At 37.7% G+C, this 27796-nt stretch overlaps 1 protein-coding gene across 2 annotated transcripts in view; it reads right to left on the reverse strand.

Moving 5' to 3' along the window:
- The window catches only part of LOC145686433 (protein lin-54 homolog), an 83715-nt gene that overhangs the window by 18333 nt on the left and 37586 nt on the right, over positions 1–27796 (reverse strand). For both annotated transcript variants that reach the window (XM_081759730.1, XM_081759729.1), the window contains exons 4-8: positions 26448–26705; positions 22572–22700; positions 20932–21114; positions 14971–15177; positions 11474–11655 (exon numbers count right to left, since the gene is read on the reverse strand). In XM_081759730.1, the coding sequence (XP_081615856.1) occupies positions 11474–11655; positions 14971–15177; positions 20932–21114; positions 22572–22700; positions 26448–26705 (959 nt within the window). The remainder of the gene's footprint in view (positions 1–11473; positions 11656–14970; positions 15178–20931; positions 21115–22571; positions 22701–26447; positions 26706–27796) is intronic.

The raw sequence follows: 27796 nt of genomic DNA on the forward strand, positions 1-27796 counted from the left end.
TCTATAAATTTATAATTGCAGTCGAAAAACAGGAACACGTTATTAACATAGAGGAAGGGAAGTTTTCTGAAAATTACACGAAAATATAAAACAAAATATGATTAAGAACGATTACGGTAATATGTACAACATGTTAGGTGCTATAGTGGTCCCTTATGCCATGCTCTAGTGGAGAAAAGGACGATATCCAGAAAAAATTCTTTTATTTATAATAATAATAATAATAAAAACAAGACAGGGACCAAAATATTAGTGAAAAAGAAAAGCATAATTTCATCCACAGCATAAAACTGTTTTTAACATGGGAAAGAATTCACAACACTATTATCAGCCACTGTACAGATACCATTATAATCTTTGATGGAAATAAACCTAAGCGTCCTCATTAAAAGACGCAAGGAAAGTACTGACCAACTTCAGAAATATCAAAAATAATATTTCGGCCGAAGTGGAAAACGAAACAGGGCTATGACGTAGTTGGGTCAAAGTTACGGTTTGTGACGTGGAAGAGAACTGAGATGGCATATAACGACTTGACTCAGTCGAGCTGGCATTCAGTACAATTCAGTTCTATGCGTGTGCCGGATCTCATCTCCTCATAGTCTTTCGTGGTTCGTAACTCGCGAAGGCCCATCCACGGCCTATAGTGCAGTAAATTATAGCTCCGAAAATTTGTTTATTTAGCTGTATTCAACTCACGGCCAAAGTGTGCTTGTGCCTAAGCCACTTTGAGTATACACGACTTTTACTCGTCGTTATAATTTGAATAGTGTTTAGGATGGTTGTAGTTGTGTAAGTACTATAAGTCTAATATTATCAGTATGCACGATTGATTAATTAAAATGACTCTAGAAAGAGCTAACTAGGTCTAATTATGGCATTGGCCCAGTGTATTCTAGAGTAGATTGGGAGCTCAATATTGCTTTCTTTTGTAGTTCGCCTTTATGGCGAATTACTCTTTGAACTCACTATTAGCTGCTTTATACGATATTGTAACTCAAACTGATGCTGTCAATTTAAGAGTAAAATGTTTCATGTTTAGGACGGCACGATCCTCGTCCCCAGGATCTTTGATACTGTAGGCTACCGATGTACCAACCTTTTGCAATTAACTCAAAGAATACTAAGAAAACAAATACAATAAATAGGTATTAGAAATTCCAATTGATTTGCTTTTATTTATATAACTGAAAGGTAATGATGAATATCTGTAGTATCAACTATTTGTAGATGTGTGTTGGGTTAAAGAAATAGTGACAAATTAAATGGATCATTTATACTTTCAAGAACAAAACAGTCTTATAAAAATGGTTATGTAAACTTATTAAACAAATAAAAATAAATTATATTGGTTCTCTTAATGTATATAAATAAAACTTTCCTTATGTAGAAATCTTCAAATCATCATCATGAATCAACGGTAAAGCCTAAGAAGGCTGAATACGGGAAAAGAACTAGGATACTAATAATAATCACACATATATAACTAAGTTTTAACTTTTCCACAAATTACTACAGCATTTGTCCATGATCAAAAACTTAGTATATAAAATTTCTTCAAAGATAGCTGCAAGACACACATAGAGGTCCGCGCGGATGCGCATAGCCGCATCTTATAGCTTTTTGGGGATATAATTAATTCCTTTGCGGATGGCGGATATTCCTGAAAGAGGAAAATTTTAGTGATTGTTCTTCTAAACACTATTACTTATATGTTGAAATAAAGTATGATTACTTTTTTGGAACAAATAACCACAAAAGAAAAAAATAAAAAACAGTTTCATTAATTGGTTCGCTTTTCTGCTTTTAAATACTGTAATATAGGTATACGAGGGTTAAATCGTAAGTCATTGCAACTATTTTTATTTTTCTTTCTTTCGAATGGGGAGTAATAGGACAGATCGAAGATATAGTTGGAAAGTTTATGGGATGGGCCGTTAAATAGCTTAGCAGAGGAAGGCTGGATGAAGGAGACCCTCTTGGAGAACAAGTAAAACACAGGTAACCACACATTGGTTTATAATCGTATGATCACCGGTTACACAAAACTACTTACATAGACTTTACAATCGTACACAATAAAGGTCTCGCAAGTTATCTTGGATGTTCAGCAACCTTTCAAGTAGTCTCCAAGTTCATAGATGGTCCGCTTCCAGCGATAGGCGTTGAATATCATCTGCTTTATATGAATTGCTAACGTGAGCCACCTCGCGTCGCATGCTGTCACAGTGTCTGGTTTATTAGCAAAAAGTTTCCCACGGAATAGCAGTTTCACTTTGGGGAACAGATCATAATCGCATGGACTAAGATCAGAATAATATATCGGGTGTGGAAGAACTCCCCAACGCAACCGCTGTAAAAGAGACTTGATACAATCTGTTGTGTGTACCGTCCGTCGCGTTATCGTGTAGAATAATGGTGTTGTTCCAAAGTTCCAGCTGTTCGCTACGTACTGCACGACGTAACTGTGACACAAAAATACATACAATAATGCACATTTGCAGTGTTCCCCTCACGCACTGGATGACAACAAGAACACCTTAACAATCAATGCGCCAGAATGACCATGACTTTTGCTGGTAAAGGGTTTTGTCGAAATTTGCGTTATTGCATCAGATCTTTTTGGTGATTCAGGAGAACGTCATTCACTGGACTGTCGCCTGAGTTCTGGCTCATACGCACGTGCCCATGTTTCATCAACTGCAATATGCGCTTCAACATGTCATCCCCTTCTTTCAGATATACAGGGTAGGATTCAAAAGTAATGAGCCTTCGTTCAAAAAGACAGATTTATTGAGCTGATCGGTATAACTGACTAATAGTCTTTAAAATAAGCACCTCCTGCATCAATGCACTTCTGTAGGCGGCTTTTCCATGACTCAAAGGCTTCCGGGAAGGCCTGTTCCGGGATGGCTGCAAGGACTGCCTTGACATTTGCTTTGATGTCCTCAATGGAGTTGAAACGTTTTCCTTTCAGCACTGATTTAAAGCGCGGAAACAAGAAGTCAGGAGGCGACAAGTCCGGACTGTAGGGAGGCTGGGGTACCACAAGAACGTTGACTCGGACCAGTAGTCGGTGACGATGAAGGCGGTATGGCTGGGGGCGTTATCGTGGTGAAGCTTCTAGTTGTCCTTGATGTCCCTGCGCTTGCGCGCGACGCTTCTTTTCAGCCTTTGAAGGACTTCCTGGTAGTAAGCAGCGTTCACGGTCTGTCCGGGCGAAACAAACTTATAGTGGACGATCCTCGTCACTCCGAAAAAGGCGATGAGAATGGTCTTCGTCTTCGATTTGCTCATCCGCGCTTTCTTGGGACGGGGTGAATTTGAGGTGTACCACTCAGCGCCTTGTCGTTTTGTTTCTGGATCGTACTGAAAAGTCCGAAAGTTTCGTCGCCGGTTATCACTTTTTCGAGAAAGGCAATCGCCTTTGCACAATTGCAGCAGTTCTTCGCATCGCAGCTCTCGGTTCCGTTTCTGTTCTTCAGTCAAAACTCTCGGCACAAGTTTCGCGCATACTTTCCGCATGTGCGAGTCATCGGTAATACTGCGTTGCACCGTTGTCTCCGATAAGCTTAGGGCTTCTGCTACTTGGTAGAGACTCAAACCCGATCCGTGTTCAAAAACTCACGCACTCGCTGCACATTCACATCAGTACTGGTCGACGACGGGCGTCCAAACCGGGTTTCGTCAGTCACCTCTTCCCGGCCCTCACGAAAAGCCTTGTGCCACTTTTTGACTTGAGAATAGGACAGACACTTAGTCCCAAACGCCTGTTGAAGCATGGCGATCGTTTCGGAAGAAGACTTGCCCAACCGGAAGCAAAATTTGATCGCATAGCGTTGCTCTAACGAACTTTCCATACCGCCGTGTCACGCACTACCGTATAGGGGCTATTGTTAAGGCCGATACTACCGCTCCGAAAGCTGGGAGCCAACTGACCCGCGTTGCGCTGTGAAGCCAACACCAACCACCACCGTCGCTGTCAAGCAGAGCGCGCTGCAGGGTGCGCACGCGTCAGTATAAAGTGAGGCTCATTACTTCTAAATCCTACCCTGTATCTTCAGATTGATACAACGTATTTCGTAGCGTGTAGCGGGTCTGCTTTTGTATCTCAATTGATGTGGCACCTACCTTGCACACACTTTCAAATGGTTCAGGTTCTCTCGTAAAATGTGGTGCACTGTCTTTGCCGGAATCCGAGTTTGCGCTTCTAATTCAGCACATGTTCAGCGCTTATCATTGCGTAAACACTGTTCCAGCACCATCAACGATACATTCATGTCCACGGACACAGGACGCCCAACGACAGATCAGCAGTTAACACTCTGCCCCGTTTGAAAGTCGCTTCCACCTCGCCATCGTTGGCTAGAGTACGACACGAGCACCTAGTGCTTCCTGTAACCGTGTGTGGCATTCCCGTGCATTCCTGCCATGGAGAAATGCTACCTTCACACACACACACACACGTTGTTCACTCTTCGTGACCTCAAATCCGGACCACCTTCATTCACCTACTGAACTTTGGGGCGTGCTCATACATGCAGCTCTACTTACATATACCATCTGGTGGGACCTGTCCTGTTATGGTCCACTCGAAAGAAAATAAAAGCAGTTGCCATGATTTACGACTCGTACATGAAGTGTTATCTGATTTTCTAGCTATTTGTGTGAGAAGGATTATCCTTCTTTCTGGAGAGTCTTATCTCCATTTTACCTTTATTTTCTAAACACAGACACATGTCTTACGAGTAAGGAAATACAAAGAAAAGGATTTACTCTTAAAGTAATTGCCAGATATGATGTTACAAGCTTGGCAATTTTCTGGTCAGAAATCTAAATTTCAGGGGATCTTAAGTAGGAATGTTTTACATTAATTTCGTATTTGTTCGCATTAATTTTACTAATGAATCATATGATTCAAGAAACTATAAAGCAGATATTTGCATTTATTATTATAGGAACTATTTTTAAAATCCAGCTGTCGTAGAAAGTTTTGCGTATGGTTTATCAATACCTGCGGATGCGGACCGAGATATTGCGGATACAATTGTTATCCGCGCAAACCTCTAGATATAATGACAATGTAATCAGCATTTTCCTACTTGATTACGACTTCATTAACTATAAATACGATTCTTATTAATCTACTTCTATGTAAGTATATGTGTGTCATAAAGAACTTCAATGCGAATAAAAGTAGCACCACTGTTTTCAACAACAATACTTGCTAGCAAGATGTGTTTAAAGCATATACAGATACTGAACTATTTTTTCACCTAGATATTTCTTAAGTTACTATTAAATTATTTTTTCTTTCTTTGCAAAAACAATTACGGTTTGTTACTTTCTTTCCGTAAGTAATACCTTTTTTTTACGTATCTCAAGACTTCTCAAAACCACTTTTTTGGCTATCATGTTGGAAATGTATCATACATAATAAACCAAATTCACACAAGTAAACTGGGAATAGGTGCATGAAATTTTTCTATTGCGAGTTTTCAAATTGAATTAACCTACAGTGATCAGGTTAACACAGAGTGCAACTCGCACCGCTAATACTTACAAACTCTTTCTTAAATGATTAACAATACATCTTCATGAAACTGTACATAAATATACTAGAAGATTTTTTCCCCAACGGATACTAAAGCTCATATATGGAAATGTTTCTTTTGTTGCATTCAGTATGCCTGGCTCAGTTGCAAGGCATCATCCGTGTAAGTTATGCCACTTTTAAACTTTCTACACCACTAGTAGATTTGCTGCAGGGACATAATACATGCATCACCATACTCCACTTTCACCCTGTATCGGATAATCATTATTCGAAAAACGATATTATACATTGAAGTTTAACGCGGTATTTGTCGTCAGTGGGGCGGTCATCTTTGCACTAACATTGTTTCCTTGTTCAGTATTCTTGCACGATACCACCTGCTGGTCATTCTTCCAATAACAAAGGTAACTCTTAACTTACAGATCAATTGTACAACTTTTCGGAATTTTATCGCAGTTTTAAGGTTTTCATTTTAATCTTCCTTGTACACGAGTTGAACTCAGAGGCAGATGTGAATGGGAAAGAGCAATATAGTCAGTTCATGCGAAAGCTAATAATTTGCAATCTTCGTTCGTGCTATTGTGTATGAAAATTATTTCTTTCCAAATATTTGACAACTATGACTATTACGGTAATTTTCAAATGCAGAATATATGATGTAATCTATTATTTTTTTTATGTTAAATACTTATAGGATTCAATTCTGGTCATCCCAATTTTAATTAGAAAAGATTATACAGTAGCCAGTTCTCTTTATCTCTTTTTTTAATACTTATTTTAAAGTGTTCGTTTACATTACGTCTAGACGGTTTCGAAACTAATTTTTGGTCCAACTGGAGAGTTCAGAGAGCAAGTATGACATTATACTTCTTACTTCTTTAGCAAGGGAAAAGGAATCCCACCCAAGAAAGGCTAAGTAGGCCCATGGGCGAAACGGAGGTACATCTGAACATTTGTTAGACGTCGGCATGTACTGTGATCAGTCCCACACTTCGGCCGCATTTATTTTCCATTTTAAGAAGCTCGGTCAACTTGGAATTATTTGGGATGAGAACACAATAGAAAATTCTCCCACCGGAAACACGAACCCAGGCCGTCTGGTTAATAGCTAGATGCTTTACCAACTACGCCACTACAGTAATCTCTTCCTTAGTAAGAAGTTCATGTGATTCGGATTCCACTAGTAGGTCCTGTCTTATATAGCCTCGCTGCTGAGAGACGTTAAAATCAATTCAACTCTTCCTTAGGGGGCGACAGTATTCACAAGATTGAATCAGCCTCAGGAAATGAATATTCAAATGAAGACAAATTGAATCAATAATTCGAGACTAATCTGTGCACTACTGTTTCTTTCATCGCTGACAGACTATTTTTTATTGGAAGCATGCTCCTAAAAAGTAAAATACGTCTCTGTACAATGAATAAAAAGTAATCAAAAAGTGGAGGAATTAATTTCTAATTACTGATTTGTCTTTTGGATAAAGTTTGATCAATCATTTCTTGAATTAACTGAATTATTATGGATATTGTCACTTCCTACAAAATACATTGGAAAGAGGGGATACATGCTGCTAACCTGTTGGCGATAGTTGAGCTTTTATCATATATCTTAGGTAAAAGAATACGCTAAATGTTATCATTTATAAATAAATAATTCGGAACTAAATGGTTACAACCTAGCGCATCAACGAATTTCTTAGAAGTTCGGGACAATGAAAGACACCTCACATTACATATTTTTTTTAAATAATAATAATAATAATAATAATAATAATAATAATAATAATAATAATCAAGTAAAGATATGTCAAAACTAAATGCATACCAAAGGTTTTACACTCAACCTTTTCTTTAAGCTTGCATTTTATTTCGTAACTAACTACTTTAATATTTTCATCAATATTTGATGGAAAATTACATACGAAAATATCACATTAAATTGTGATAGCGTTATTTAACGCTAATTTTTTACATTAGGCCCTTATTACAATAGTTACCTTCACATTCGCAAGTAAGTAGGAATTCCCTTCTTGCATTTGTCGCCAGAAGACACAGAGAGCTTCCAAAATTTTGTCAGGCATCTTAATGTTTGGCAAGTATTTTATTTTAAACATTATGGGCCTTATGCAGAGTCATTTTGATGGATGATTAGAGTCATACTAAAGACCTGACTACTACAGGAAACATGTTAATCAAACTCTAGTATGATTCTAATCACGCGTCAGAGCGACTCTGCATAAGGCCTTTTATGTCTAGGTTAAGTAATAACTTAGAATTATACGGTAGTTAAAAACTACATATTCTAACAAAGTCTTGAGGAGGTAAAATTCATTTAGAATGAAAATTAACTCTTTCTGCTTATATCACATTGTCTCGGCGTTATAAACAATCTATTTGAAAAACTAACATCCGTAACCTTTCGTGACTGTTATTTAGATAAATTATAGTTGTAAGTTAACTCATTGCATCAACAAAAATGTAACAATTATGAACATAATTGATAGAATTTATTAAATCCAATGTTGTAATGAAGAAGTTGGATGCAATTTCTAACATGCTTCAATTTTGTCTCTTGCTTTGGTATGTTTAATTATGTGGAACGACCCCATACTGAGCTTGAATTTCTTAAAATGTCACTTTAACGTTCTCTTTCACAAAAAAACACTGAAGAGAAGGAGTATTCTATTTTTAAGACGTAATAGGAGATAATGGGTATCATGTAAAGAGAATCTGGTGCTTATACATATAACATATTGAAGTTAATTATATTCTTGAGTGTGATAAATTTTCAGTCAGTTGTATTAAAGCAAGTTGGCTAAATATTACTGTAGTAATTGAGACTAATAAAAGTCCGAAGTCCGTATGTTTTTGATGGCGTATGCAGTAAATAATCTATATCTACTTCAGGTCTTTTACGAATATTCCTTAAAAGTTTATCAAGTCTAACAATTATGCACAGCTAGGCACATTGATTGCCGCCATGACAGCAACAACTACTTACAATACACTGCGTACGTTATATAAGGAGAAGAGAAGAACTTCATTTAGATGTCTGCAAATTTTATTATTTTACAGTGGTTCACTGATTTATTTACGAACAAATGTTTGTATTAAAACAAACAACCTGAAGTGACATTTGTAACAATACATCATAAAATAATAATAATAATAATAAACAAATCTGGTAAGTATTTTCATTAACATTAATGTTTGTCTATCTGTTAATCGCTCATGGGTCAAAAGGACATACAGCTTCCCTAATGAGCAGTTCAAGGACTCATATTACAGAATTAAGAAATAATGTAATACAGGGCGACACAAAAGTCTTTGGATACTTTTTTATTCTGAAAATCATGGGGAAAAGGTGAAATTTGTTTATGGGAGAAGGTACTAGATGGAGTTGGAGGAATGGAAGGGGGAGGGGGCAGCAAATGGTATGGTACATGGCGACAACGGCTACCATCTTCAAGGCAAGTTCAAAATTTTAGATGAGAAAGGAGATACATGTTGAATATCTCCTAACACAGACCTAAGCTTAATAATTCAAAGGTGTAATTGTTTCTTTCGTATCTTGTATGATTTGCACATTATGAACACTGTAAGTCTGAAAATTGACAGAATCTCTATGGTTGCAGGTACCTCAGATACCTCTGACAAAGGAACCGAAAACAGGAAGTCATTCTAATGTTCAGGGAGCGTAGTTGTAGAGACATTGCAAATGACTATAACAGACGGCAACCAGTCATATTCAGTATCGCAAAAGCACGGTCGCGAACGTGATCGTAAAATTTCGAGAAATTGACACTGTGGGAGATAGGACACATACTGGGCGACCCAGACTACCTCCAATGAGGAGATGGCAACCTTTGTCCGGATCTTGCATGCCCATGCAACATAAACTAAATAAGGATATCCCAGATCGAAGGACGAGTTCTGCACGTGCGTTACGATTCAACACGGAATGGATCCCTCTTTAACACGTGGAATAGTACTTTTCAACGACGAGGCTTACTTCTGTCAAAGGGAGAAGTCAATCAGCATACTGTCGGTACTAGTGTGACAATAGTCCGAAATGGACTGATCCAAGTAAGCTGTGTGATGACAAAAGTAAACTGTGTGGTATACCTTAACGGCGCAACAGTACCTGATGCTCTTGCTGGTGTTCACTTCCCTTTTGAACCCCAACGGAAGCTTTCTTATTCTCAACACCATGGAGCTACTCCCCACTATGACGTTGATGTGCGTCAATGCTCGATGAACAACTTATAAGGAAGTAGATTGTTCGCCATGGTTCTCTGGAATGGACGGCGGGATTACCTGACTTCACACCTCTTGATTTCTGTGTGTGGGGCTATCTGAAGAGATGACGTATGCTGAAAAACTACGCCGTGATAAAGCACCTACAGGAATTCACTTTGCATGTGTATGACTACATTTTACTGGACATTCTTCTACGTATGCAGTCGGAGTGCATACGCCGACTACGGTTGTGCATTAGACGGGATGGCCACCAGAACATGTGCTGTAGCATGCAGTTGGAAGCTGATTTTCAAATTTTCTGTGTTTATAACGTAGAAACTAGAAGATATGAAATAGACTATTACATGTTTGGATTCCTAAACTTACAATGCATATTTGATATGCAACATGCCCCACTTCCCCATTTGAAATTCAAGATGGTGGACCATTGTCGCCATACATCGTACAAGCTGTGGCTCTACTACTATCTCCCATTACTAGATTTCATGTTCTCCTTACAGGTTTCAAAATAAAAGGGTGTTTAAAGATTTTCGATACTTTGTATATTCACCTAAAATTTGCGGATTTGTTCACACAGATCAGTTACGTACGGAAAACGCAACATGAGAAAATTATTTCAACTTACCCCAATGGAATAAACGGTGTATTATTTATCCTACATTCGAATGGCAACAACGCACCAGAATTTATATTTTTAGGGCAAAGAAAAAGTGAAGTTTGAAGACAAAAGTAACACAGAATTTTTTGTTCTGAAGGAACCGTCGTGCATTAAAAGAAATCTGTACTGGAAACAAGTGAACGGAGTAGGAATACTATTAGATGAGTATTGTTTTTTATAATGTAAGTCATTTGTGTGCAATACGAGGACTCGGTACTTTAGAGCACGGGCTTTTTCTTCGGGATTTAGGATTTAGATTCTGGGCTTTCGGCATCTATGGCTATTTAGCCCATCACGTATGACGGATGACGTCCCTCGGCGAGCACACTATCCGGGGAAAGGGAAGGCAGAAAGGAAGCGGCCTGGGATCTATGTTGGGCATTTGCCCGGTGTGAATGAAAAAAACCCAGGGAAACCTGAAAAAGCATTTTACACTTTTTCAACCGAGTGCCCCCAACGGGAATCGAACCCGGGACCGATCGCACCGAAGGCGAGAGCGTTAGCGACTACGCTACGCGGGGACACAGGCTTTTTCTTCAAAACAAAGAACCCTTATTCTCATTTTAACTCGAAATTTTATGCTTGTTTCGTTGTCCTAAAATGTGATACCTTGATGAAAATCAATATTGCCATTGGAATGGAAGAATTAATTTGAAATAACTGTATGCCTCTTGTCCCAAATGTGTTAAATTAAGCTGTGGCTGTTGCTACCACCTTCACCGGGTTTTCCACTATAGTAAGAGTGGTGAATCGTTAGTTTAAGTAGCTATAAAGGAAACAAACCGTACTCAATACGTGAAATCTATTATATCTGGGAAACCAGTTATCCCTCTTTTCTATCTTCCTTCCCTCACACTTCCTACAAAATTAATCTTCTCGAAGGTCGTAACTTACTGTCTGAGTATTTTTTATCACTTTGCCTTGTAGGATCATCTATTAATCTTAATTATTATTATTATTATTATTAAAAAAAAAATAATAGTTCACAACATACTTACAATTTCAAACATTGTGATTTTGTACAATTGCAAGGTTTCCGTGGCCTGATTCCATTCGGTTCAATAGTTGTCCTGGTGGAGAAATGCGTTCTTGTTGGCTGAGAAGTCTCTATGCTTGTATTATTGTTTGAAGATCGACTCTGATTATTCAGCAGACTTTGCTGGTTTTGTTGATTCTGCAACTATAGGGAACATAACGCTCTATACACACCTATCTATTGGTTTAAAACAACAGAATAAAAAAAATAAAAATCAACTATATTTATCATATTGCGAGCGGTGATAATGATTAGAAATAATGTAAGTAAAAGGCTAATAGTCATTGCAAGATTATTAGCCTTTTACTTACATTATTTCTAATCAACAATATTTATTTGCATGCACAATTTACACAAATGATTGAGACACGAGAGATACGATTTGAAAGCATGAATTAAAATAATCAAAAACGATTATAAAATTTCACTTATTTGCCACTCACAGTTGCCCTTGCAATTATATTACTGAACGTTCCTCGACAAGATTATTGAAATAAAGCTCAAAGAACCCATCCTGTAAACACATGTCAAATACACATTATATTCACGAAGTCCGTAAAACTTCACAAATGGTGGTATTTTCTTATAAGTGACATGCGATTCATTATAAAGCAAAAGATGCACTCATCGAATTTGAATTTTAACGCAATCTGTTGTAATATTTGGTCTAGGAATTAATTCGTGCGGTTTTACAAAATATGGCGTAACTAGCTTATTGTCCCATAGTTTCGTTGATCCAAACATGCGTTGAAAACTACTGTCATTGAGCATCTTGTTTAGTATATGTCAGTTGCTTGAAGTGGAAACAACAACATTTTTTCTTCAACTGAAAATGGCGCATTTTGTGCCTGATAAAGTGTTTTTGCGGGGAGTTATTCTTCATTGCTTTAACATGAAGAAAAGTGCTACCGCAAGTCATCATATTTTAGTGGAAGTGCTTGGTGACCATGCTCTAGCTGAGCGAACGTGTCAGAAGTGGTTTGCACGGTTTAAAGGTGGTGATTTCAGCTTGGAAGACCAAAAGCAATTTGGACAGCCAAAAGAATTTGAAGATGAAGAATTGAGAGCATTGCTTGATCAGGATTCGTGTCAAACGCAGGACGAACTTACAGAAGCATTTGGAGTTGAGCAAACAACAGTTTCCAAACGTCTCAAAGCCATAGGAATGATTCAAAAGATGTCTTATTGGGTTTCACATGAATTGAAAAGAAAGACGTTGAAAGAAGAAAAACCGTTTGCGAATTGCTGCTTCAAAGACAGAAAAGGAAGGGATTTTTGCATCGAATTGTAACTGGTGATGAGAAGTGGATTCATTACGAGAATCCTAAACGAAAAAAGGCCTGGGTGAAGCAAGGTGAACCAGGACCTTCACAACCGAAACGAGATATTCATTGTGCAAAGGTTATGCTGTATATATGGTGGGATTTGAAACGTGTGGTGTACTATGAACTTCTGAAACTTGGTGAAACTATTAATGGACACCGCTATCGACAACAATTATTGCGTTTGAAGCAAGCTCTGGCCTGAAAACGACCAGAATGGAATAACAGGCATAATAAACTTATTTATCAAGATGATAACGCTCGACCTCATGTCGCAAAACCGGTCAAAACCTATTTGGAAAATATCGGATGGAAAGTGTTACTCCACCCGCGATATTCACCAGACACTGCTCCGTCTGACTACTACTTGATCGATTGCATGAATAACGATTTGATTGGACAGCGGTTTACTTCTTCAGAAAATATCGAAAAATGGATCTTTGATTAGATTGCGTCAAAAGATGAGGAATTCTTTCGACACGGAATCCGTAAATTGCCTGAAAGATGGTAGAAAGTAGTGGCTAGCGATGGACAATATTTTTGTTAACGTATTCATTTACTTTGTTTTTGAAATAAAGCTTCAATTTTTATTAAAAACCGCAAGAATTAATTCCTAGACCAAATAGTTCTAACAAAACTAGGGCATTTTGGGACATTGAATCTGCTCGTTGTAATTCCATGGAGTACGTACAGAGCGTTCTGTACCAAGTACTGAAACAGCATTGTATCACAAGAGTAGGTGCAATAAGTAAGTGATCCTTTCCAGTAGTCTCACAAATTCTACTCCTAGGGCAAAGTGTTGAAAATCAAACAGTTGAGAAGTTTTTCAGATATCAAATTTCTGACTACGGAAGGAGGCAGAAAAGTTTAATTTTATCACAGGTTTCTTTTGTACCGTAAGACAAAGGCACGGAATTTGATATATAGGGACTTTTTACTACAGATAATTTAGTGTTTAAAACCTTTAAGACATATTTTGAGAAAAATATAATTCTTACATTTACCCAAGTTTTTTTTTTTTTTCATACGAAAAATAAGAACTAGATGAGAGTATACATAAAAATGTACAAGACGACTATGCTTTCAACGCAAAAAGTGTTTTATAAAACTATAGGGTATGCCCCAAAAGTCATGAAATACATATTTTAAAAAGATTTATTAAGATGATCTGTAAAAAGGGTTAATATTCTTCAAAGTACTGTTTATGAGCAATTTTCCCTTTTCTCCACCGACTTTCCCACGCCCGGTACAACCCCTCCAACGCATCGATGAGACTCTCCTTTATAGCTGTTGTCATAGTCGCTTGCATACCCTTAATGCTGTCAAAAAGGCGTCCTTTGGGTACTTTCTTGATCTTGGAAAAAAAAAGTCGTGACTGTAGAGCGGTTGCGGCATTGTTGCTACGTTATGCTTCGCCAGGAACTCACGGACGCGCAGAGACGTATGGCTAGGCGCATTGTCGTTATGTAGCAGCCAGGTAGCGACAATGTCTTTTCGCAAGCGGATCACCCTTTTCTGCAGCAGTTCACAAGTTTCTGCTGCGTTTCTTTCGAGTTTTGTGCTGAACTTGATCATTCAACGTTATTCGCTAGTATCCGCCATGATATAATCTCAAAATAGGAGTGCACTAAATGATCGATCTTGACGCCACCAATGTTCGTAGTAAATCGACTTAGGGTGCGCTGCAAAGCTGAGGATCCCGGCGGCCACCTAATTTAAAAAGCCCGTGTAAGCTGCGGTCTTTTAGGGAAAAAAAAATCGGGCTTTTCGGACACACATTGTATAATTCACTAAACTCTGAAACAATGAACAGTTTTCCGTAACATGTTTTGTTAGTTGGTTTCTAGGCCAATCAATACTACTATGTCTTTCGTAATGAATTTTTTTTTTTTTTAATGTCGCACTACAACGAACACTAGGTTTCATATATTTTCAAATGCGATCTTTTGTAAAATGTAAGCGGTTTTTTTTTTTTTTTTTTTTCCTAAGCTTTGCTTTACAAAAGACCTTACCCCATGTAAGAAACTGTATTTTTTCAGACTTTGATGAAGAGAACTCGACTCGACTTTCGGTAAAGCCCATATGTAAAACTCTAAATAAAAAACTGCTGGTTTCTTCTGTACGTATTTCATCTTACCTGTGTCAGATACTGTGCTGGCAGCATGACGATGCTTCCAACATTTGTCCCACTTGGCAAGATTGTTGTACCAGATGCCAGCTGACTGACAGCAGAGGCAGGAATAGTAGCCACACCTGTGCATGCGGGTCGAATTTGACTAATTGGCGCGGACGCAGGAATTAGAATCCTTTGTGCCTGTTGCCCCGTTGTCGTCTTCGGAACCACCTGTGGAATAAACGGTCTCTTACTTCCCTATAGAACTAAGTTATTTTCTCCAATTGTATTATTTAACTTCGAGCAAAAGACATGTAGATTTCTATAGTGAACAACTTGCCTGTTTCTGACTGGTAACATCTGTTCAGTAATTTATTTCTAGTGTAGAATTTTTTGTGGTAAAAATGTAGGCAGTAATGTTTTTCTCTCTTGAAAAATACACGCTATTTAGTGCATACACTGAAATCTACCTCTGTCGGCATCATTGACTCCATTTACATGTGGACAATTAAAATAGGTGTCCAACTTACAAGTGTAGTTTAAAGTAAATACTATTCCATTCTCACACTTACTTAAATGCTGTACTTTCAACATGTTAATTACGTATAAAACGCTAAAATTTATTCTATATTATTCCTTCCACCTACGACAATATCGTAGTCTTAAGTTTCTAACAATAATCAAGCATTATAAACAAACTAATAACATTCATTACGGTCTCATAAGCATTTAATCTCTAAATACACCTAAATAATAAGCCTATGTTTGTCATATTTGTACATTTAAATGCCATTGACTATCAAAATGCTTGGCCCTGCATTGCCAGCAAATACACGAATGGTTTCCTTCAGGATCAAACAAAAAGAAGTGACTCATACGAAAGTCGTACACTGGAAGCAAAACTGAATAATAGAGATGCCTAATAGATATCACTAAAACAACACAAACCTAAACAGAAATTATAAAATATTATTTTAATTAAATGCTTCAACACCATGGCTATAAGAGACATAAACCTATTGTGAAGAAGACTATTCGCACAGGAAATCGAACTCAGAAACCTTACTATTTTGTGTCCTATACGTATCTGTTAAAGTAGTAAATTATCTTGACCTTACCACTTCCCAAAATTCATTTTTGCCTATAAAAGATGAATCGTACAAAGTATATTGAGGTCAATTTCCGAAGCTTAATGTTTGGGGGTTGGAGCTACATATTCCTCCCGAAAATTTTCGAAGGGGTGCAGTAATGTATCATTCAAGAGAGGGTCAAGAAGCATCCACTTTTGGTAATTTTAAGTCCTATGTTATCATACCAAATTTTAAAATTTGGTAATTTCCAAAATTTAAAGCTGAACCAATACATACTTCCAAGGCGCATTAATGTATCCCTGTTCATAACGTAATAAACCATAATTGAAGAGGATCCTTGTGGTCAATAACCTACCAGTTTGCCAATTTTAAGGAATGAGATGTATCACTCGTCCTATACTATTATATCAAAATAATTAAAATTTGGCAATATCCAAAATTTAAGGGGGATTCTAGATATACCGCCCGAATTTTAAGAGGAGATCATCAATGTACCCATGCCTTATGAAAGGGAATGGACACCATATAACCATATGAGGTGTGTCATCAAAGAAGATAACACAGGTCGGAATTTTTGGTAATTGTATACCCACGAAAGGGAATGAAATTGACCCTCAAAATTCTAGAGATCCTATACCCCCTCCTGATGTGGGTCAAGGTAATCCTAAGTACCCATGGTCCATGGCGCCTGAGCCAGGAACCCAGGAGTGCGAAAGTTTCCTCAGATGTCCCAATTACTACTACATGAAACATAAAATGCATAGTGAGCGGTTCGTGGCGCCTGAAGCAGCTGTTGAAAAATTCCGAACATAGTTTTCTGAGGTACCCGCCTTGGAATGGAAAAAAAAAATTACAAACTTGGTTTGAGTGTATGTAAAAGTGTATTGATCTTATTACTTTGAAAAGCAATACAACGATTTAAAGAATTTCACTTCTTTTTTCATATTGATTGCAGAAGCTTTTACAGCAGCTCTCGTATTTATGCTCTTGTTCTATTTGCACTTTTCACACTTGACTTATGGGAGGCAATGACAACACACACTGTTTATTTCCTTTTGAAGAACTGTATTAAACTATATGTCAAAAGTAACTTTGAAAGCCTATCCATTACCGGGACAGGACGTTTGGGCGCCATTTGGGCGCTGCCGTTTGGGCGCGAAGCCGTTTAGGCGCCAGACGTTTGGGCGCGAGATACATAGTAAAAATCACAATTTACGTAATATATAGTAAGCTAGGCACTGAAAACTAAGCGCGAATCAAGATATATACATTTCCTACACTTCTATCTTTATCTCACCTCATTTATCTATCTATTTTCTATGTTATTTATTCATCTAAATTAAATAGTTTAATGCGTTTGTGGCATTTGTTGCCTAACCTCGTCATGGATTGATTTTACGCTTGTTCACGATTCTTGTACTTCTGATCTAATGTTGATCTAATTTTTGTATAAGAAAGCTAGGAAATGACGGAATCAGACGAACTGTTAATAATTTTCTTAATGTTAATCAAAACATATTGATTTAATTTTTGTATTTTTTATAAAAGTTAATAATTACATACTTATGAATATTAAAATTTGCTTTCTTTCGTATTGCGCTTGCCAAACTCTTCTCTTCCTTAAGTCCAATAAAGAACTACCAATAAAAGATTTCCGCGCACTTGAGTTGAGAGAAGTGGCCCCGCGTAGCGTAGTTGCTAACGCTCTCGCCTTCGGTGCGAGCGGTCCCGGGTTCGATTCTCGGTAGGGGCACTAGGTCGAAAAAGTGTAACACGCTGTTTCAGGCCGGCCACCCTGAATGAGGTTTTCCTCATTCACACCAGGCAAATGCCGGGGTGGTACCTAATTTATAGGTCCAGGCCGCTTCCTTCCTTCCCCAATCCTTTCTTCCTTTCCTTTCCCCGATAGTGTGCCCCCTCAAACGTGACGGGCTAAATGGCCTTACATGGCGAAAGGAAAAAAAGAACGATTTCAAAGTGAAACATAATAGTTAAGTGTACATATATTGGTCATTTAGCCACTAGAAATGTGTTTGACATTCACACTTATTGCATAACTACAGTAGCAGTCCTTCTTTAATTTTTCTAATGGAATAGGTTCACTATGTACGTAATGCAGTCAATCATATCTGGTCTACTTACCTTTGGCTTGAAAAATTGTCAAATAAAAAGCATACTTAACTTTGGTTGAAACTTAAATTCACAAAATTTAATTGTTAATTCAGTTTTTAGAATTTTCAAATTTCAGTATTTCTAGTATGTAAAACAAAATCCAGTATAATTCAAGGACTTCTACTACAGTAGACCAGTGATTTATTTGTGGATTTTGTAGAAGGGGGAATGTTTATGCAAGATTGTGTTCCGTATAACAGAACAACTTTACAGTCGGGTTGGGACAACGTTATTTTTAAACCTATCTACTTTAAAATTATGGTACTAGTTTGATAGGCGGTCCCCAAGTTCTTTACCTTTCTTACCTTTTTAAGAACAATTTTATGATAAATATGGATAGGTACGTTAGACAAGATTTGGTTAGGTAAATTAGTTTACATGTGTTACCTTGCTACTTTTCGTCCTACTGCTGAAGACAAGTGTGCAGCATCCAGTAAAAGCCCTATAGTTACATTGCAATCTGCACAACTTGTCGTAACAAGTGTCACGCTCCTACGTAAAACAGTTTTGTTATGACAAATAATTCTTTAGTCCGTTCTAATTTGGTCTTTGAAAACCAAATTCCTCACCCGAACAATAAATATGATAAAAGGTAATAGTTTACTTTGGGCAGAACAGTGATAGGTGCACATACACTTGAACCTGATTTTATTAAATAGAAGGGGAAAGACGGTATTAAATGACATTCCTCATATCATAAGTGAGTTTTCGCACTTGATCCTTCTACTTAATAAAATTAGATTCAGGGGTGTGTGACCTTAGCATTGTTCTGCTGAAAGTAAACTTCTGGTCAACAAAACATACTGGTATTAAAAACGAATCCAGAATTGAACAAAGACTGTAATCTGGTCTCCGACGAATCATGAGCATGTATTAAACAATTACCAATATAATGCTACCTAGGAAAAAAATACCTTTTCTTTCACTTTTACTCTCGAAATTGAAACAGCCATTGTAGCCTACCATATTTACAGTTTTTACAACAAAATAACGAGAAAGGATTGACTGCCGATTTCACCTTGAGTTAAGCTGGAGCATGACTTACGGCGTGTTATCTAACTCTGTCTTTAGAAATTAACAATATTTTCTCAGCGTATCCCACTTTAGAATAGTGAAGCAATACGAGGTTAGTTTACATCGGATACCGTCTTTTTTTAGTTGGTTTGTCGGTAGCAATATGGTGTCCATTTTTTATCCAGCTGAAGGCATACTTTTCTGCATTGAAAGATGTAATGTCTGGCCCATTAACGTTTATGGAAAGAAGAGATTTCAGAGTTTTTACAGATAAATGGTTTCTAGCGTCAGTATGCTGTAAGTTTAAGTTGGAAAAGCCTCTCTTACACTCTGCAGAAGAAACTGAAAGCAATTGTATGAACAATTCTTCAGAAAGCAATTTTATAAAACAAGACCAACATAGCTCGCGACAATAAACATAATGAAAAAAATAAAGAATCGCTACTAAAACATGAAGTTGAATCATTACACTTCAAAAGAGTTTATACCTTAAGAAACGGGGAAAATATCTTCCCAGGCTGGGAAGGCTGAATTAAACCTAGAGACAGGGAATCAAAATTTAGAAGGGGAGAAATTCCCTGGCTACAAATAAATCCCTGCAGTAGACACCTTGTGATATCTTGATTCGAACTTAGTACTCAGCGCCTAACATAATGACTTTTTAATTTAACTTGCGCCCAAACGTCTGGCGCCCAAACGTCCAGTGCCCAAACGTCCGCGCCCAAACGTCACGTACCCATCCATTACTTAGTTACTTAGACTGAAGGAAATTTTCAGCAGTTATTGCAATTTGAAATTTCAATAATCGAATTATAGTATGAGAAACCATCTCAAATTATTTTTTGATTGATTGCTTTTTTCATCAACACTAAATGCGATGAGCCCAAAGGGAATCAAACCCGAGACAACAAGCACAAAAAGCATGCATATCAGTCACTTGGTCACGATGGTGAACTGAGCTCCCTCCTGATTATATGGTTAGGGTACTTTGTCTTCGGCTCGAAATACGGGGGTTCGTTTCCCGATGAATGCTCATGTGCTACGAATCTCACGTTAAGCTGCAGGTCCACGTCTTATATAGCCTCAGTAGTGAAAGAAACGCTAAAATTGAATCCAATCAAGCAACCAAACAACGAAAGGGAAGTCTGAAATTTCTGTGGAAAATAATTTAGAAGAGGTACATAATAAATTCCTAAATATTTGTAACAATAATTTTATAATCTTTAATGAAGTAAATGGTGCGTTGTCTCTGCCCTTCAAGAGCGTATTTTTTCCTTTTTCTTTCTTTAAAGAACTTCACGTCTTATTTGTCTAATCAAAGCAGAAGAACTTCACGTCTGATTTGTGATCTACGAAGCCAATACAATATATAAAATAATAGATATGACAAATAAGAGAAACAACTTATATTTTAAAATAACAAGTCCTGGATATATGTAGAATCAAAGATGCAAAATTCAAATCAAAGACTGGAAAATCATGACTGGACTGAGGATGAAATTCAGGTTTCCAGCTTACTATGCCGGTATGTTAATCACTAAGCTACCCAGTTCCCTAATGGCTTCAGAAGTTTTAGGAGTGCAAGTTTAAACAATTACATTTATCTAAATGTCATAATGCTTCGTAATCAAGTAACAAGATAACGGTTCAAGGTGATATAACTTATGATTAACTGAAGACATTGTCTTCCGTATTTTTATTTACTTACAGTTCTGACAGTTTGTGTTGCTGGAGCTATTGGCACCATCTTCACAGTATGCGTCTGAGACGTTGTCGCTGGAGCAATCGCTTTCGTTACCGTCACTGGAACAACAGTTGTGGGTTTTACTGCAGTCGTTACGGTAGTTGTACTTGTCTGGGGCGATGCACTTACAAAGCGAACATATTGAAGCTGTTAATATAAAAACGTAAATTACTTTTGAAGATCAGCATACTAACGAGTATGCAATAAAACGGCATGTTTAAATTTACAATTAACTTCTACTAATAATCACTTAACGACATGAAGTATCGTATGATTGATCATCATAATGGATTTCATTCATAGTGAGTCGTATCTTTTTATTTTTTCTTCAATAATTGCCTAAAACAAGCTGGCTCTCAAGTAAGAGTGTTTCTTTTTTGAATAAGTTACTTTCTCAATAGAACCGATTAGTTCCGGTCTAGTTTTTATTGAGAAAATTATATTTGAACCCCTCTCTAAATTTACCAGAAATTTAGGAAAATATTTAAATTTGAACACATTGCAGTGGTTCTAATTCCAACTTAAACTGTTAAGTCTACGTCTCATATAGCTTCAAGGCCATTATTAGTAACAGTCTTCTTAAAATCTTGATTTCTCCGCATTCAGTAAGGTTTAATAAGCGGGGTTTCCTGGAACCCTTATATCTGACTCTTTAAGTTGTTAATTGTGTATGCTTATAATATCTCAGTTTTAGTCAGTATTAGGTAACTTTAAGTGGAGGTTCGAGATATTCCTTTCTGTTTCCAAGCCGCTAACGGTGTGTGTCGACAACTCTTCCGAATGAGAAAATACGACAGTCTACGTAAATCCATTATAATCATTAACTCACTATATTAAATCACAGCTAAAGAAACAAAAGTGCTAAAGATCATATTCTGTGCAAATTCAAAGATTCAACTTTATGTAGTATTATCTTCCCATCTCAACCTAATTGCATGGGAGACCCGGGTTCGATTCCTAGAGGGAGCAAAGGTAGTGTGGATTCCACATTAAGCTGTATACCCACGTCTCATATAGCTTGATTGCTGAAAGGGACGCTAAACTTCAAATCAAATCAAAACAAATCATCTCAACCTATCTGATTATTTCCCCCTTCCTTCCTTTCTCAGAGGTTTTTCAACCAACTTATGCACTCTTCGTTTACTTCTTACTGTCCACGGGTACAATATAATTAAAAGCGTATCTATAAAGAAGACTTTAAAAAATGTAGAAAGCTACGAAATTTCATCTAACCACCATCAGCTTCTTTAATGCGACTAAAAACTAATGCTACTTAATCCATTACATTGTATGGTTGCCTCCAACTAAGAGATGATGGAAAAATATATACACACAAATGCATATTACTTTGGTCATGTATTTTTTAATTAAGGCTAAAAAAGTTCCAAAGCTAGAATGAACGACAATAACTCTGGGTGATTTAACAAGTATAATACTGAATCTGTGTATCTTGTTAGAATCAGAGGTACTCTAAATTCTCTTAAAGAAAAGTATACAAATTCATGAATATTAATGAATTATAATACTTTACTTACTATAATATTACGAATATCAACACCAAAAACTTACATGAAAGTGAAGTAATATCCAGTCAAAAAACATACCTGTCTACCAGGTACTTGAATCTGATGAAGGTTTGTGGTACTTCCGACAATGTTTTGTGATGCAGGGATCCTAATTACTTGATTTGCACCAGTGGCAGTGGTTAATATTGTCCCTGGCTTTAAAGAACCCTGCAAAAGAAGTAAAATAAGTATTTGACCTAACAATTTCGTAAGAACATTCTTTATAAACATAAAAAGATACATAAGCGAATTCAAAGCAAGTGCGTTAAATTATTATATTCAAGCGAACTCCGTGGCTAAGCGGTTAGTGTAAGCATCTTTAGCGTAGGAGGCCCGAGTTTGATTCCAGGCGGGAACTAGAGGTCTGCATGGGCCGGAATTTTGAGACCGGGCCCGGCCCGGCCCGTGAATTCACAATGCGAGGCCCGATCCGAGTCTAAAATATCTTCTAGCATTTAGGTCCGAGCTCGTTTGATAACCAAATGAGCCCGAATTACAGAAACTTAATAATTAACGCAAAATTGTATTTTTTTATTTACAGCAATTAAAGGTTTAGTTCCGCAGTTGTGCTTTAAAATTTATCCAGAAAGAACGGTGCAATATATATCGTTGTACAGTATATTTACAAAGTTAGGCCCGAGAAATGTAGTTGTATATTTAAAAATTTACGGCCCGAGCCCGTGCAGACCTCTAGCGGAGCATATGTGGTTCGGATTCCATGTTACGATATAGGTTCACGTCTCATATAGTCTCGCTGATGAAAAGGACGCTAAGCTCAACTCTAGCCAAACAAACAAAAAACTTGATCCAAGAATCCTTCTTCAATAATATGAATAATATGCTACTTAGGAAACTGCAAGTGACAGATGAAAATACGATGATTTGATAAAATGTTACCACATTGTAAACTTACTTCCTCGTTAACAGGGTGTTTCAAAAATACACGGCAAAAATTCAGGGGCAGATTCCTGATGGGTAGACAAGTAAAAAAGTTCATATGAACATATGTCCGGAAATGCATCGTTACAGAGCTATAGCCACTGACACCACCCGACGGTGTGAAATAGTCACCTTCTGTCCGGAACTGTTTCCCGACGTATTACCAGAGTGTCGTGTGTGAAAGAATATGCAACACAGGTTCGAACGAAATTAATTATGCCGATTGCGCGTTGAATGGTACAAGAATTAGAAAAAAAGCACTCGCAAATAATGCATAATAATTGGTATTTTTAATGTCCGTATTGGAAAGTGCAACACTAATACAAATGGCACTGAGAAAAGCAAAACGACACAGCGATAGTCATAAAGTCCAAAGAACCAGCATCAAACAAGTGTTACAACCACAAACAGTAAATTGTGTGCATCACCAGCGCTACAAAATCGATACTGTAGTACCTTACAGTAAGTGCTGAAAATGTCTTTCTTCTGCCCGAATGCAAGCTGCAGCCCGTCGCCGCATGAATGAACGAACGCGTGCCCAAGTACAAGGGGTGTTCCGTAGTCGCTGGCAAGCTGCTTCGATACGAATACGAAGCGTCTCCTCAGTATCCACAGCAGATGCGTAGACCAACGGCTTTAAATGTCTCCACAGGTCCCCTTTTTCCTGATTCTTGCACCATTCAACGCGCAATCGGCATAATTATTTTCGTTCGAACCTGTGTTGCATATTCTTTCACACACGACACTCTGGTAATACGTCGGGAAACAGTTCCGGACAGAAGGTGACTATTTCACACCGTCACACAGTGCGTCGACCAATGGACAAAAATGAGAAAAGAAACAATTTTCTTCGGACTTGCAAATAGCATGGAATGAAGCACAAATGATTCACAAGACAGAAATCCCTAGCCACAAACTGATGACAACCCGTCATCCTACAGAGGGCGCGCACGAAGTTACCACATCATACCGACCCGAGTCGAGATGACACTCTTACAGATAACAATTCGCATGCACAACTACTATATTAGACCGACCTGAGTCATTATCTCCATAGCGATCGCACTGGTGTTTCAGACCAAAGCGAAAGGTGAGACTTTTTTTGTCACTAGTGGGCAGTTATAGCACAGGTACGTTCTTTCCTTTACGACGAACGATTGGTAATCATTTTTTACTGGTATATTTGGAATATCTCTAAAAAGCCTAAACATGTCTTGAGATCTCTGCAGGTAGTGCTAGTCGGAAGAAAGCGGAAACTATGCAGGCTATTTGTAGTCGTTATAAACTTAAAGACGCCACGGAATATGTGTACAACAGTTTAGAGAAATTTATTAATATGACCTTGAGTAAAAAAATGGAGGATGTCGCACAGAGTTTGGTCGGTTTTCCTAGCTAAAAATAAAGAGTGGTTTGATCGTGCATGTACACTTCCGGACCATGTCTCAACAGTGATAACTGCTCGATATCACAGCAACGTGAAGACCGATGTAGGTTGCTCTACTCGCGGTAGAACCAGTAAACAGTTCGCAGAGTGTTCAGTAAACACAAAGGAAGATCTTGTAGTGACTAAATCGGCAGAGGAGCTTGCCTTTGCTGTCAAAGAAGCAGCAGCGAAATTAAATACAGCAAGAAATGACGAATAGTCCAAAGGCTTGTCGGTTATGCGAAAGAAGCTTTAGAAGCCCTCCACAAAGTCTTCCGTCACAATAGGCTTGATCTTATACGGAAAACTGCTCTCTTCAATACTTATTTAGAGTTGATGAAGCATATGCTTATTCTATCTTACCCTATTGTCTCCTCCAAGATACAGATTCACGCAAAGAAAAGGAGGACAGATACGGATCTGGAAAGTTATTTCAAAACTGATGCTGCCCAGCTTCATAAATTGTGTAGTTATGGAATTTGATAACTTAGGCAGTGATGGTACTGACTGATCTAAAAAAAAATAGAACTGTTTCAGTCATTTCATGCACTGCTTTTCATTATATTTTAGTGTTATGTAGTTTTGAGTCGGATGGGTTCGTGTTTACGAGTGCCGTAAACAGTAAGGGCCTTATGCAGAGTCGTTTTGACGTATGTTTAGCGTCATACTAAAGACCTGACTACTGCAGGAAACATATGTTAGTCGAACTCTTTAGTATGGGACTAATCACACGTCAGAACTACTCTGCATAATGCCTTAAATGTCTAACATAGTTTTTCTACATCCCTGAACGGGATATTATTTTCTATATAAGTACAGTTGTCAAGTTCGATAACTTCAAGAACAACTTTGCTTCAGTCTAAGTGAGCAAAGAACGCCTTGCGACACAATAAACATGTGATAAAAGCTTCAGTATGATTTGTTTTATTTTTGTCCATTACTCCCATATGCTCGACGCACTGTGCGTCAGGTGGTGTCAGTGGCCATAGCTCTGTAACGATGCATTTCCGGACATATGTTCATATGAACTTTTTTACTTGTCTACCCATCAGGAATCTGACCCCTGAATTTTTGCCGTGTCTTTTTGAAACACCCTGTATACCGCAATGTGAAAAAAAAACTTCTACTAAGAAAATTAACAGAAGAACCAATAAGAGCAGAAAACTAATGGAATTAGGTTTCAGCAATGCATATGCTCCTTGAATTGTAGATAGTTTTTTGACTGAGAAAATAGTACAATTTGATTAAGGGCTGTTTGAATTTAGACTATTACAAAATTTGAGTACGAGAGTATCAACTCTTTAGCGTCCGAATGCCTCTTAGGACGGAGAGAAACGAATTGCAATGATGCCTTTCTTAGATGGTGACAACATTATAAACTAAGCGGAGATGGTAATGTCCATTCTTAATGAGTAGTAAACAGGAGAAATGTTGACGATACGCCTTATTATGTTTACTATTTTAGCTTGTACTTTGACATATATTTCACAGTTAATACTATATAAGCAACTCAAACTACAAGAAACAAAATTTAAAATAAATTCAATGATTACCTGAATTGAAGAACCTGCCGGTGCTTGTCGTATGATCACTTTGGGAGGACTTGTGATTAACGTTTTCATTGCTGATGTATTCACTGTGCTTGTACTATTAATTGCCGAAACAGTAGCTATAGAAACTGTAGGTTTCAGCTGAGATCCACTAGTAGGTGCTGGCAGGATTTTTGTGGGAGACTTCGTTACGGTTGCTGGAAGCATTGCTATCTTCGTAGGAGTCTTCATAGGTGACAACACTTTGTTTACGATTATACTCTGTCAAAAGAAACAGAAACAATGTTAATACACTATATACAACAATATTCTACTACAGAAACTGATTCTTCTAAGATTGTAAAAACACTGCACACACGTGTTCACAACAGTCTCCTCCTCCAACAGCGGTTATGGTCGATGTGGTATACACGAGTCTTGACTATCAATCTGTACCCACTGTAACTGCAAGCGACGAAGATGGGGAGTAAACATGCCGACTAAACTGCTCGAGACTCTCCGAGGACCCCTAGTATGATGGTATATCTTCATACGAGTCCTCATTTCAGCAAGCATTGCCCACGAATACAGAAACCTGCTACCACATAAAGCCTTTCAAAGAGTTGTTTCAACATTTTAGAACACACCTGGAGCTCCTTGCATCAATTGGAGGGCATAAAATAGCGTTGAACTTACGAGGGAGACCCAAGCCTCATCGAAATCAAAACGCACTGCATTTGTCACCTGCAACATACTTTTCACATAGATTTCAGACGTTTGTCAATTTCTCCTACATATGATTGAGTACTAGCGTAACGTTTCTCCAAGTCCCAACTTTGCACGATAATACGACAAACTGTGTTTTGTAATACGGTTGACTGTTGTGGCTAGGTGGTCTTTCATGCAGACAGCTGTACACATATTGCAAATAGAACATGCTCCTCGGGTTGTGCACATTTCACGCTTTTGTCTTGCTGATGTCTACAGCAGACTTTTTTTTTACTGTGATGGATGAACCTTACTACTTTATGCCGGCTGACACTGCCACCATTTACAGTATACACTTCTACAATCACTGTGGCGCTATACTTTACACCGTGCAACGCAATATGCGCTTCCTAATACGGCGTCACTTTGTTTCTGCAAGGTCTTTAACCGACATATCTGCAGCTCACATCTATCATTTATGCAAAGCACTACGTCTGTTTTACTACGATATTCGACTGTCACGGAAATACGTTACCATCTCACACGGTGTGCCCGTGAGAACTGACAAAACCTCGAGCAGATCAACCCACCATGTATCAAGTCGTTTCCACATGTATAGCGAATCTTACACATTGGTAACGCAAAATGAAATAACACAAGAATAA

The sequence above is a fragment of the Thermobia domestica genome, chromosome 5, assembly GCF_964235325.1.
Source record: "Thermobia domestica chromosome 5, izTheDome1.hap1.1, whole genome shotgun sequence".
Classification (NCBI taxonomy): domain Eukaryota; kingdom Metazoa; phylum Arthropoda; class Insecta; order Zygentoma; family Lepismatidae; genus Thermobia; species Thermobia domestica.